Source organism: Phaethon aethereus, assembly GCF_964289735.1.
Source record: "Phaethon aethereus genome assembly, chromosome: 1".
Classification (NCBI taxonomy): Eukaryota; Metazoa; Chordata; class Aves; order Phaethontiformes; family Phaethontidae; genus Phaethon; species Phaethon aethereus.
This window is the reverse complement of record NC_138575.1, coordinates 110323419-110336664: the sequence shown is the minus strand read 5'-3', so window position 1 is coordinate 110336664 and position 13246 is coordinate 110323419. Positions and strand designations below refer to the sequence as shown.

At 37.0% G+C, this 13246-nt stretch overlaps 1 protein-coding gene across 3 annotated transcripts in view; it reads right to left on the bottom strand.

Moving 5' to 3' along the window:
* The window catches only part of USP25 (ubiquitin specific peptidase 25), a gene marked incomplete at its 3' end in the record, with an annotated part of 94217 nt that overhangs the window by 63861 nt on the left and 17110 nt on the right, over positions 1–13246 (bottom strand). For all 3 annotated transcript variants that reach the window (XM_082013850.1, XM_082013851.1, XM_082013852.1), the window contains exons 2-3: positions 7699–7776; positions 6469–6613 (exon numbers count right to left, since the gene is read on the bottom strand). In XM_082013850.1, coding sequence (XP_081869976.1) covers positions 6469–6613; positions 7699–7776 — 223 coding nt within the window. The remainder of the gene's footprint in view (positions 1–6468; positions 6614–7698; positions 7777–13246) is intronic.

The window sequence follows — 13246 nt, the reverse complement described above, 5'->3', positions numbered from 1 at the left end:
CATGTCAGAAAAATACATTTCTAAATATTAGCTGATCCATAGTAACCTGCTCCATGCAAGCTTTTAGTTTGTAGCAAATGTAAAATAAAAATGTTTTGCAGATTTAAGCTAATGTATTTTAGCTCATGTTTGCTACACCTGGAGCAGGTCCAAGGTCTTTTTCAGCATCTCAGCTGGCACAGTAACTCATTAAGCTGCAAGAACTCATGTATGACTTGAATCGTAAGTCATAGGATTATAAAGAAGGAGATGTCAGTAGAAGTCATAACAGAAGGGGAACAGTCTGAGACTAAACTCTTTCAAAAAAAAATATCTGCTCGTGTGCACAGTTTGCATTCCTGTCGTTTGGTTATAGATTACACAAATTATACAAATACTACATGAAATTCATGCACAGTTTTTTTGTTTTGTTTTAAAATATCTTTGGATTATGTAAATTCTTATATGGGGATTTCTTTTTTTTCTTTTTTATGAAAAGATGCCCAGTTTTCAAGCAGTTATTCTACAAGTATGATCACTCTGCCTTCTCTCACAATCATTAATATATTCAACATTAACCTAGTTTTACAATATTTATTTCACTTCGGTTCTATAGTGTTAATGCAAACCTATGACTGTTTATCTTATAGCAATTAGTAGTGGAATTCATTCATGAAGCTAATCTACTAAAGTTTCCTATCTGACCAACTAATTTCTGTGTTCAAGGTCTGAGTTTGAAGAAAGAAAAAAAAAACCACGAAAAAAAAGCTGTCTTCTCCAAGTTTATTGTTACCTGACTTTAATTTAAATATGCCGATTTTGTAATACACCTCCCATTTAGGCCACAGACCACTTTAGTTCTCACTGGCTCATATCCTCATAAAGGTACTTCTTACTGTATAACACACAGGCTTAGAAAATGCAAACATTCTTAACTAAGCCATGACTATTAAATAAACAGAAAAGTTTCTGCTGAAAAAATTCTTTATGAATGAAGAAACTGCTCATCAAAACAGTCTGTCTTAGTGCATTCATGATGTTTATTCAACTAAAATTAACATGCAGAATCATTCAGCTGCATTACTAAGAAATGTATTTTTGGTTTACAACATTATTACATAATAATGTGTGCTTCTGGTACATAACATCCAGAGTTTGACGTAGCTTGTAATTCTACAAAACAATTTTAAGTTGTATATTGAAATTCGTGACAAATATACTAGTGTACATATAGTATATGCACACACTATATCTATCTATCCCCATGTATCTTCTTTTTTTTCTGAGAAAAATTATCAATCTGTTCGCTTAGGAAGTTTCTATCATCATTTAAACAAATGATTCTTACTTGGTAATTGCCTAGGCCATTAAAATAATTACTGTGTTATTGACTTGCTACTTTTACCAGGAGGAGTCAGAGAGTAGGAACTTCAAACTTAAGTAGGCTGGGAAACTCAGCATGAGGGACAGAGCTGAAGTAGCAATTGAACCCAGGGACAGGCAATAAACAACCACAGTGATGCAACTGCTGGCACAGGGAGAGGAAAATGAAGGGGCAGGCCAGATGGGTTCAATGGATAGGTGCCAAGTATGGAAATGCAGCAGCAAGACTCCAATTTCAACACACCAACAATATAAAAAGAAAAAAGTTGAGACTACATCGGTTTTGTTTATTACAAGCGGAGTTAAGCAAGATCCTATATTCTACAGTCTAGTCTGAGATGTTAGATGTCATGATGGTCTTGGGCTCCTACATGAAGATTTAAAGGAATTTAACTGGCTGTATATGCCAATTTTGGTTAAAATTGGATGCAGAAAGAATACACAGCATCCCAGCAGCTGCTTAGCCAACCCAAACAGCTCTACTGATGAAAGAGCTAGCAAATGTTAGCCACCACTATCTCACAGGAACTTCCTCATCTCAGCTGCATTTACACTGTCCTAGGATGATAACGCCTTAAACTGATGAGTCTCACACTGACAGGGATGGGAAGGAGAGAGGTAATCATGGAACAAAGGAACAAGTGAATCTCTAAAATGAAAGGAGGACCTCAAGGTACAAGACTCCTGATACTCTGAAGCTGGGACCCTGCCATACCAAGCTGGAGACACTCCCAGCAACCTGGATGGAGATGACACAAATAATCCCCAAAACAGAAGGAAATGTCCGAGATAGGTAAGGTGACAGAAGAAACTTGTGACAAATTCTACTCACAGAAACAATAAAATGCACAGCTATAGAACAAGAACTGACTAGGACTTGGGCGAAGAAGGATCTAGGAGCTACAGCTGGTTCATGTTCAACCTGCAATTCACATCATCACAGCACTGAATAAAATATGAAGTGTTACACTGAGGTATATTGCTGGACTACCTCATGGACATTTATAGAGATTCACCCATTTTTCTTAAGAACCAAGATGAAGTCTTGGTTATTATTTTGAGTACCACACTTCATGAAAAAAGCAGAACAAATAAAGAAGGTCCAGAAGAAAGAAAAAAAGAAAGTGACAATAAGTATAGGAAATGCATCCAAAGACTTGGAAAGAATATGGGCTGTTTACTTTAGATCTGAGAAAACTCTGAGGGGACATTATGATGCATTTGTGCATGCAAGACTTCATCTAAGACAAAAGGAATGAACTGTACTATGATCCCCACAGGGGATAGCACAAAGAATAAAATACTTAACCTGAAGCAAGAGGGATTTAGGCAAGACATTAGAAGTCTAAAAGTAACGATAGTGAAGCACCAAACCAAATTACTCTATAAACTTTTCAGAGCCTCTAGGACAGAGGACCTTGAAGAAGTATGTTATATGAACACCACTTAGGGAGGTTTTGGGTGCATTTAAGTCTACCTCATTGAAAAGGGTTGATTGAAAGACTTTTGAAACCTATGCAAAGGCTTAAACTCTAGAAACAGGGAGATCTAAAAGTCAGGTCTCCAGAAGAAATTAAGTCTACAACCCTCAAGTTGGTGTGTGTGTTATTTTATAGTTACATTGTACTATGACCTCATAAAATGTCTTGAATTCTTTTGTTTGGCTGTAGAGTGTGCAATTGCAAAGACTAATAATTCAATTTTTGTGAAAAAGAATTTTGAATTTTCAAAAGAAGGGAGGGAGAGAATTTGTCTTGACAGCTATTTCATTTGAACACAATACATCTTCTAAAATATATGTCTTCTCTTCATTCTGTTGCTTCCTTTAACCCTGGGTTCTGCAAGTTTCTCAAATAATGAGAAGGAAATGGATAAATGCTTAGCAATGCAATAGTTCTATTGCGTGGCCATAAATGAAAATACACTGAATTATGCAGATGGAGGGAAAAAAAGGTTTCTAGAGAAATCAATAAAGTGAAAATATTGGAAAGTACTACTAAACAACTTCTTTTATTTTGCTTTAACTGCAGTGCCTAGGATTTAAGCTACTAAGGAGAATCTTAGATTAAAAGCAGTTCACTTGTACATTGCAACCCTAATACTTAAGCACTTTCTGCTCACTAACAGATTGCACGAAAGAAAGAAAAAAAAACCTTTGCAAAGGGGTCAGATAAAGCATGCATCACTTGATATGAAAAAACTACACTTGCAGGTGCTTGCACATACCATTTTGAACAGGCAAAAAGGCAAGCATCATGAATAACACTGTGCAAGTCAGCCTTTGCTTTTAAAGATGGAATAAATTTTATGCAAACTAATTAGTATTTTTGCAGCTGCTGAAATGTTGCATTTGCTAATAAAAGAAATGAGGTTTCCTTATACCATTCTGCATAGAATGCAACGCAAACAGTTGAATGACCATTGTCACTTCTGGAAGAGCCAGTGCACAACCCAAGCTAACTGCTGACTGTTTGGATATGACTTCTTGTTATATACATTTTTATTTTACCCCTTAACTAAGTAACTGTTTCAAAGAAATTTAGTCAGTCAAGCTTGCAGAATACATTTGATATACCTTTATGTAAGGCATACATTCAAAAGCCTTTGTAAGTGGCTGGAAGTTTTCTGCAGCATAAAAGATAGGTAAAGTTCTGATATTTATCTGTAACTCCCTCTTATCCACAGTTTGGATGACTTAACTTGGTGGGACCATGAAGCTCAGTGACTCATAACATTGTAAGTTCCAAATGCACAGAGGTAGTTAGGCAGTAACGAACAGTAAGGGTGAGTTATAATTATCTTCATATAATTATACCTACGTGGGATAGTAAAAGGGAGTTAAATTTGAAAGGCAAGATAGATTCAGCATCTCAGCATAGTTAGTGAGAGGTGCTAATAGCATTCTTTGCAGAAGGGAGTGTTGATGGTTGGACCTATCATTGCTGAGTATGTTTTCCACCTATGCCCACCCTTCCATTCTCTTCTCCCAAGTCATCTGATGTCTTTCACCATATTCCCTTACACGACAGTACTTACCAATGCAGGACCTTGAACCTTGTCAATTTTTAAGTGTACTGCATTTTTAAAATTCATAACCAAAATAATTACAGACAAGCAGATCCCAACAAAAAGAACTTTAGGGTTCTGCAAGAAGCTTTCACTAGATCTCTACAGATGGGGGGGGATCTATGTTTGATTTAGACTTTTGTTCTGCTGTGGGTGTTCAGTTCTTGCCCCATGAGTCCTCCAACATGAAGAAAAGTTGGCCAAGATCCCTTTATCTCATAACATGTTTTCAGTCTAGCTAAAACAACAAAGGCTGGCAAAGGGCTCTCATCTTTGATGCCAGCGAGGACCTGAAACAGACATTAAAGATATAAGGAAAAAAAAAGTCTCCCTGCGTTTCCCACAGCAGTTGGTGCTTCTTGATTACTGACTTGTAGTGCTATGTAACTGTAAGGAATCTGGGTCTGCCATCAGCCCTACAGAAAAGAGAAGAGAATCCTGAAATCCAGCTTGGAATGTGCAACTCAAGACTTACTCTTTTCAGTTTGACCATCAGGCACAGGCAATGTGGACTCTGCAGCTTGACTCTGATATCCCTTGTCACCTTGTATCTTCAATAAGGTTGCATAGCACAGTAAGTGACAGCAAAACTAAACACTTCTGTTAATGGGATTGCTAATAAATCTTACTAAACACAGACTGCAAGAGAATCCAGCTTACTATTCCACTGCCATAGTAGATCTTCAGTACTGGAGACCATAACAACAGTGGTAAGTTTGTTGAAAATAGTCTCCATTTCCTCAATAGCAATTTCTGACATGGAAAATTAAATACATGTGGAGTTTTGTATGTGTTTTCTTTCCAAAGGAGGGAAAAGGAAAAAAAAAAAGAAAACAAAACAAACAAAAAAAAACAAACCACCAAACAAACAAACTAGCCCACACAACTTAGTGGGGAGATAATACAACTGCCTATAATGAACTCAAGACATTTTATACAAGGTTGCCAGTAATACCAAGGATTAAAATGCAGTTTTCAGATCTGAAATGTTGAAAATAAACTCTACTCTAATTTAAAAAAAAAAGTTAAAAACAAAAAAAGATATTTATGCCAAGGTGCCAGAGACAAAAAGACAACTGTACAACTGACAAGGAGATCTAACTGAACTTCTTTACAATGGTGCCACCATACCCACCCCAATATTAGTGAAATGAAGGGAGGAAAAAAAAAAATCCTACTGTGGGTGTAACTAAATAATCCTACTCATTTTAAAAAAAGCTATACAGATGTACTAGGTATAGGGTCAGAGGATCAATATATAATTAAGATATTCTACATCTACGTTTAGAATGTTAGAATACAAACACAGTATCAAAAACCTTGTATTTTACAGAAATCAATCCTACTACAAAACTTCCTTGACTTTTTTTTCATGTTATTTCCCATATTTTTTTTCAGAACACATTTAACATGTGTTAACCCCTTTAACACATTCCCCCCCGCCTAAAAATAGCTATGAACTTAAACAAAGGAATAGAACCTGCAAGGCTCATAGAAATACAGGTTGTGGGACCTCTTGCATCAACTAAATAAAATTGTTTAAAATTTAGTACATTTAAAGTTGATGTCATATATAAAATACCTACTCTTTTCCTACAAAATGCACACCTAACCTCTTGCTTGTCTCTTTGGGAAAGTCACCCTTGTCAGGGAGAAGCTACTCTTAAGCCTATTAAGCTTTAGCATATTGGCAGACATTCACAGACTCTTCTCCAAGTCCATTTTATTTTGACAGAAGAGTACCCAGCTTTTGCCTTTAATTATTTACTTCATGACCCCAAAGTAAATCCTATAATGGAGAGCGAAGACTGAAAACCTAATTATTCACCCTCTGATCAGTACCATACGTACATGTAAAGGTAATGCTTAAGGATAGCTCAAATGAAAAAAAAAAAAATACACTGAAGTAAGGAAAGAAAGAGTACATAACAATCTAAAAATTGTTAAGTAAGAATTATCAGAAGATTAACAGTCATCTCATGGGCAAGTTTTTAGTTTCCTTGCCTTTAAACTAAACTTACAAAAAGAAGAAATACCTACTGGTATCTGCCTGGCTGCCCACGCTGATGTATCTGTCATTTCCAGGAAGGGCTGTTTGATAGTAAGTTGCCTCCTCTAGCTGGGGAACCTTGGCATTCTTCGCAGTGAGGAAAGCCACAGCCAACTCCAGATTACCATTGCTGTCCTTTAAGAACCAACAAAAGAAGTGAAAGTTCCCTCAACCTTTTTTCATTTTTCTTAACAGTAAAGGACATTACAAGCAACTTACAAGATCAATGACACATTGTATTTTCAGGTGAAATATTGATTAGAAAAGAAAGTTTCCAAACTTGACATATTCTGCAGACTTCACTATTTTAAAATAAAGATAAAACATCTTATAAAAATTTACTTTGCTAGAATTCCACGTATTTCAGAAAAAAATTACATGTCTTGTAGTGTAGGTCAACCCCCCAACAAGCAAAAACAGCACACTCGCAGACTTCAACAGCAGTCATCTGAATTCTTCTGAAAATCTACCATTGCATTTTTAAAGCCAGAAATACTGGCTTTTTAAGGACAGTTGTGTACATGATTTATGATGAATCTGAAGCAACAACTATATATACATGTATGACTTAAATTCACTACATCCTCATTTTCCATGTATAAATGGCTAAAAAGCTCTGCTTGAGGGAGACAAGGCTTTTTTTTTTTTTAGTTATTATTTTATTTTTATATATGTATATTTGGGGAAACAGAACACAGAGAGACCTGCCATTCTTTACTTACATCAAAGAACTCTTCTGTGCTGTGAACGAATTTAACAATGGTTGAAAAAAAACAGTAAAACAATAGCACATTAGCAAAGAGCAGCAAGTTCAAGGAGAGTTCTTCATTCTACATACCGAGCAGGACCTGTCCATGATAGAAAACCTAACTGCATCTTGACAAGAAAACAGCACTTAACTCATCAGGAGTTGACCAGCTGTAGTAGCACCAAGGTATCTCAAAACACTTTAGCCAAAGGTTAAAGGCAAGCCATGCCATTCCTGTCTTTTCATTTTTGAACACCAGATTAATTTTTATGCCAGTACCAAAACAGATCAAGATTCCTTCTAATGTGAACATGCCCTCATTATCAGCTTTTTTCCCCTGAAATAAATCAGAAAGTATTCAAGCTGAGAATGGAAGGAAGGGAAGGTCAGAGTAAGAAAGGGTGGGGTTTATGGCTTTCACAGTCAATTAAGATGTGTACATTCAGCTACAAGTCAAACACATCCATCTTACCTTCAGTGCCTGTTGTAGTACCTGGACATCATTGATACCAGTGATCTCCCTCAGTTGATTTAAAAATGTTTGCTGGTGCTAAAAACAAAAACAGAATATCAAAATAGGATAAGAGCCCAACAACAGCAAAACCACTTACTTACAAGAGTATGCTTCTCTACAAGTATTGAAAGTATCTCCATATAAGCTTTACGCACCACAAAGGGGTAGAGCATTTGCCATTCAAGTTTGTCTTAGTTTCTGCAACTTGGGCACTTTAATTCACAAATGTGATAGTTTGGGTTGGTTGAGCTTGGTGGTTTTTGTTTTTGGTGTTTTTTTAAAAACAAGAAAATTGATGATGGGTGAGCTTATGCAACATGGGTTTAAGGAGCCTACATAAAGCCACAACTGGCCCTCCTAAACAAATAAAACCCCATAGCTTGGTCTTCAAAGGCAGCAGGGGAAATAGTTGGCTGAACTCCCATCAAAACCAGTTTCTTCAACTCCCAATTATTCTCAATCCCACTATTTCCTTATACAAAATTCCCAGCCATTCCAACCTCAAAACTAAGAAGTTAATCCTTACTGATCATTTAGGTGTTTTAAGAGAAGTACTGTAAAAATATCCACACAAAACAGAGTTTCTTGAGACTAATGCAAAACCTTAGGAATCCATCTTAGCCACCTTCCTAGACCAGTTGAATCCAACTCTCCCAAATCACAGTATCAGTCAGGACCTATGACTGAGTTTCAAGTAATGCTTGGAGTTAGAAAAGAATAAGAGGTTCTAGGTCTCTTAAATGTGCAATTCATATGAGTTTTGAGGCTATTTTTTTTTTATAAAAATCTGGTCCCCCCTCCTGTTCAGAGCCAACAAATTACTCCCTCCACTCATGCTCAGATATCACATCACAGAAGCAAAAAGCATACACTAGGCTGGACCAATCCTTGAACTCCAGTTAACCATTAAAACTATCTTAACCATTAAAAACATGAAAATACAGAGGACTGACCATTGTTGCATACTAACAAATTCCATTCTTCCATTGGCAGATAGGAAAAGGAGAAAAGCTTGGTGGTATTTGCAAGTGGTTTTTCTTTTTTATTGTTTGCCCACCACATCCTGAACTCAAAACAATAATTTCAGCTATAAAAGACAAGATTTTATAAAGTACAGGGGTTTTTTTGCTAGACAAAAAGTGTATCAGTAACAAATAAACATTCTCATGTTACTCTCCAAATCCGATTTAAAAAAAAACAACTTTAATTGCCTTGCTGCTACTTCTAAAATACTTTCCTTTAGAACAAACTATCCGGAATCAAATATTCAAATACCCTTATTCTCTCCTTATCACAACTTTGTATAGAAGAGGAAAATAAGAGCTGCATGAACACTGAACTCCACAGCATGAAATTAACCTGGCAGGCACTACTTCATGCCCTAATAAGTTGAAATAAAAGATATAGTTCAGGATGTTTATGAATTACATACACAATCTTCCCTTCATTTATGATAGGGACACTGCTAGCAACCCAATTGCCCTTTTTTTTTTTTGCCCCTTTTTCTTTTTTAAAAACCCTGCTATTGGCACAAGAAAAATGAAGTGATAGAGCAAAACAAGCTCCCACTCTATCCCCATGCCTCACCCCCTCATTTGTTTATTCTGGGCATTTTATAGCCATATACAAAGGCAGGAGTTACTTCCCCTGTGAAGTTGCTTTCCTGCCCCTGGGTCTGGCAAGAAGCAAAGAGAAAAGATAGACTATTTGGAAAAAGTAATTACAACAGCATTAAAACTGACAGGAGCAATTCAAGGGCAATGCATGGCAGCAAAATGGATTTATTTTTGTACCTGCCAATGTGATGGTTAATAAAATGGAAAATACTTTCACTATAAATTATTATAACAACAAGTTATAACAGATTTCTGTATCTTCCACAATATATACAACACTTGGAAAGGCTGACTGGAGGATATTCATTGTTCATAGAGATTGGGAAAAGACAGAAGAGACATATCTTACACAACAACAATCTCTTAGCAGTTCAAAATATCGGCTGTTCATTGATGAGCACAGCTGCAGCTTACAAACCTAGACATCTGTAGTTTATATCCAGATTTCAGTATTCTGGTGTAAAGCTGTGGTTCAAGGCCCCCTTCCCAAGGACATACACATTTAACAGGCCAGAACCAGACCCAGAGATGCTCCTTTCTCAGCAAGAGATTATTTAAGTACCTAAAAATACTTTTTTAAGGTCAAGAGTTTAAGGCACTCAGCTCCAAAATTTTTAACTGGTAACTAAGTGAACAACACAGAGGATCCATAAGCATCCTAGTTACAAGTGACAAAAATTAAGAGGAAAATTAACAGTTATCCTGAATACCTCAAATGGAGCTAAACTGCTCTGGGGCCACAAATACCTGATTTAGACATTACTGGCTTTTCAGGTAAATGTGGACAAGCTGCCATTAATCTCTAATTGAGTTATTTCAAATCACACAGAGGTTAAAGAATGATGATACACTACCCTTCCGAGGAGGAGGAGGAAAAAGATAAAAACAAAGCAACAAAAAAAAAAGTATAATTTAAGCTCTTTCCACCTGATCAGTATTTTCTCCTAATACCTGCTAATAGACTAACAGGTCTTCAAAAACAATTCTGAAACTGCATAAGGCAGCTAAAAACTCCTTAGCACAGTATTAGACTGGTGGTCTTCTCCATGTATTCACCATTCTCCGCATCCTCTCAAATCTGACATAACTGCCTCATCTTTATCGTGTATAGACCTTTCTTGCAACTGCATGTTTAACTTTGCCATCATTCTCCTTTACTATTAAATTGACAATATGTTATCACCCATGAAACTGTATTAATACAGGTAATTTATTTCTTTTCATTACAAATGACAGTGCAGGCAGTTACTACCAAACCCTTTCCTCATTCATTAATTGGAGGGTTAGATCAGATTTTCTTTTTGTTTTTCTTTTCACTTAAAAAGCTTGTAGTCCTAATTCAGAGACCTAAGATTAAAGTTACACATCAAGAACGAAGTAATTTAGTGCATCTCCACTAGACTGCCAAAGTCAAAACGGATGAAGCTTATTTGTTTTGAATTATATTCCTTCAGTACATGCTATTGTGGCATATAGGATCATTCAAAAAAAACCAAACAACTTTAATTTACTATTACCCATGACTGAAGTTTGGAGATCAATTTCTAATGCAACTGCTAAGCAATTAAGTCTCTTCTGTATTATAACTGATATTTAACAGAATACTTCGGGCAGACTTCTACACACAAAGCAAGTCACCCTCTTTACTGCTGTTAATGCTCTGCCTGATTACATCTACCCTAGAAGCTTTACTCTTCCTGGAGCTTGGGCTATCTTGAGTTGAAGTGACTGTAGCATATAGACCCTCAAATGTCGACGAACACTAATGTAGCTATTCTGAACAATTATGATCATAATTCACTCAAAGGCTTACCAAAAATAGCCAAAAAAACTCACACTATGCTAAAGCAAAGCTAAAAAATTAAGGGGGCAGCCTACAAGTATTTACAAATGTCTGAAGCATCTACACTAATACATGTTAATTGAATCAGGTCATATATGTTAAGTAAATCAGAACATAACTAGCAGTCCTAACATAAACAAGTTGTTTCTTCCCCCTCCCCCCCCCCCCAACACAGCTCTTCCCCGGTTCCCTATTTTTTCCAACCTTGCATTAATAGACGTTCAAATTCTGTATTGTAACTCACTGTACTTCAATTCGATTTAATAAGCAGCCTCTCTCTTCAAATGCAGAGCCAAAGTGATTATTCCAACAGAACCAGGTGCAACTCCTGGTGCAAAGAAACCCACTTCAGTTCTTTCAGAGCTTATTTGCCTGTACCCGCTTCTGTCTGCCATCCTTTCCTCAAATTTATGTGGCAGATTCCATAGTTTATCTATAGCACAGATCCTCCAGTTTAGTAAGTCAATACTCCACGTATATCTGCAGTGTACACACACCACCAAATGTGTTACGTTATACATGCACATGTATAACACATATACAAACATAATCCATGTAGCCTGAATTGCATTTGACTCAACTCTACAAAGGCTCCAGGACTTGGTCTGCAACACCAGACTTTGCTGGTGCAAGTGCTGCAGGGTAACCCAAATCCCTGGCCAGGGGAAGGAGATTGTCCGCTGATGCTATAGCTGCCCTAAGATCCAGCTGCTTACGCCCCTCAGTCCCACCACATCACACAGCAATCGGTTCCCCAGGGCTTTCACACACGAGCCATTCCCAGCCTTCCCCCTTCCTCTGGCTCCCCGAGGTATGCGGTATGTATCTCTGGGCTTTCAGCTTTTGGAAGATTTTAACTAACAGGAAATTCTCCCATTTTCCTGGATGGAGGCCAAATTTGTATACTGGAAATGCATGCCCTTATTTCCAATTCTTCCCTTTTTCAGCCATCCCTCCCTTCGTTTCAGGAAATGCCCAATTAAGATTATCTGGTTTATAACCTCACACAATAGCATATTCAGTAGCTGTGCCCGCGCTAGCGAAGCACACTATTATCTGCTTAGGGAGATATTGTGCCCAAATTAGTTCCACGGCAGTACTGTAAACTCTGATAACTTATCAAAAATCAGAGCAAAAAGCTTCATTACACAAATGCTTTTTTGGACACAGTAAATCTCATAGTTGGCTAATTCTGAATTATACTGCAGGTAAATTTGGGGGAAAAAATTAGCCACCTTATGATCTGTTTATTCTCTCATCTCTGTAGCTTCTGAAGAAGTACACGATAGCTTTGGTGTTATTCATGGCAACGTCCAAACATTTGTTTGCAACACAAGCACTTTCAAGCTTTGAAGATAAAACAACCTTCTTTAGTTTCCAAGCAAAGGAAAAGTTGTATGTTTAGTAATAAATGAGACAGTCTAACCATTACCAGGAGAAGACAGGGCCTACTGCCTCACTAAGCAGTTCATTTAAATAGTACATAGTGAAAATGAACTATGGGAATCTTCTTCAAGGGATGAATACTTGTCCTAGAGACAAAAAGAAAGAGGGGGGAAAATGCAAACCCTGTAAACAGCATGTGGACTCAGACCCTCGACACAAAATCTGCTTACTTTCCAGTGCAACACCAATTTATAAGAGCTATTTGTTGGAGGAAAACCTGAATGACATCGCATAAAATATTTTATATTAAAGGCAATTCTAATGTAACCTGAGCTGCAGAGGACCTGCTGATGGTACATTTGCAGACAAGTAGCTAACAAGCTAGTTTCCTCATATGCTGTTGTGGTAATGAGAAGAACACTGAGAGATTAGAGGAATGTAATCCTCTATAAAAAGGCTGTAAGCTTCTGCTACAAACAAATAAACAAAAAATAGTTAATGTACAAAGGCCAAGCATGCTAAAGACCCTCAATTACCACTGTGAATGTCATTTTCTGCCACATTAATCATATCTCCCAGGAACAGTTAAGAGGCCCACACACACTGCTGGGCATTCTGGCTCCCAGCAACACAGATACATTGACCATCTTCTAAATAAGCT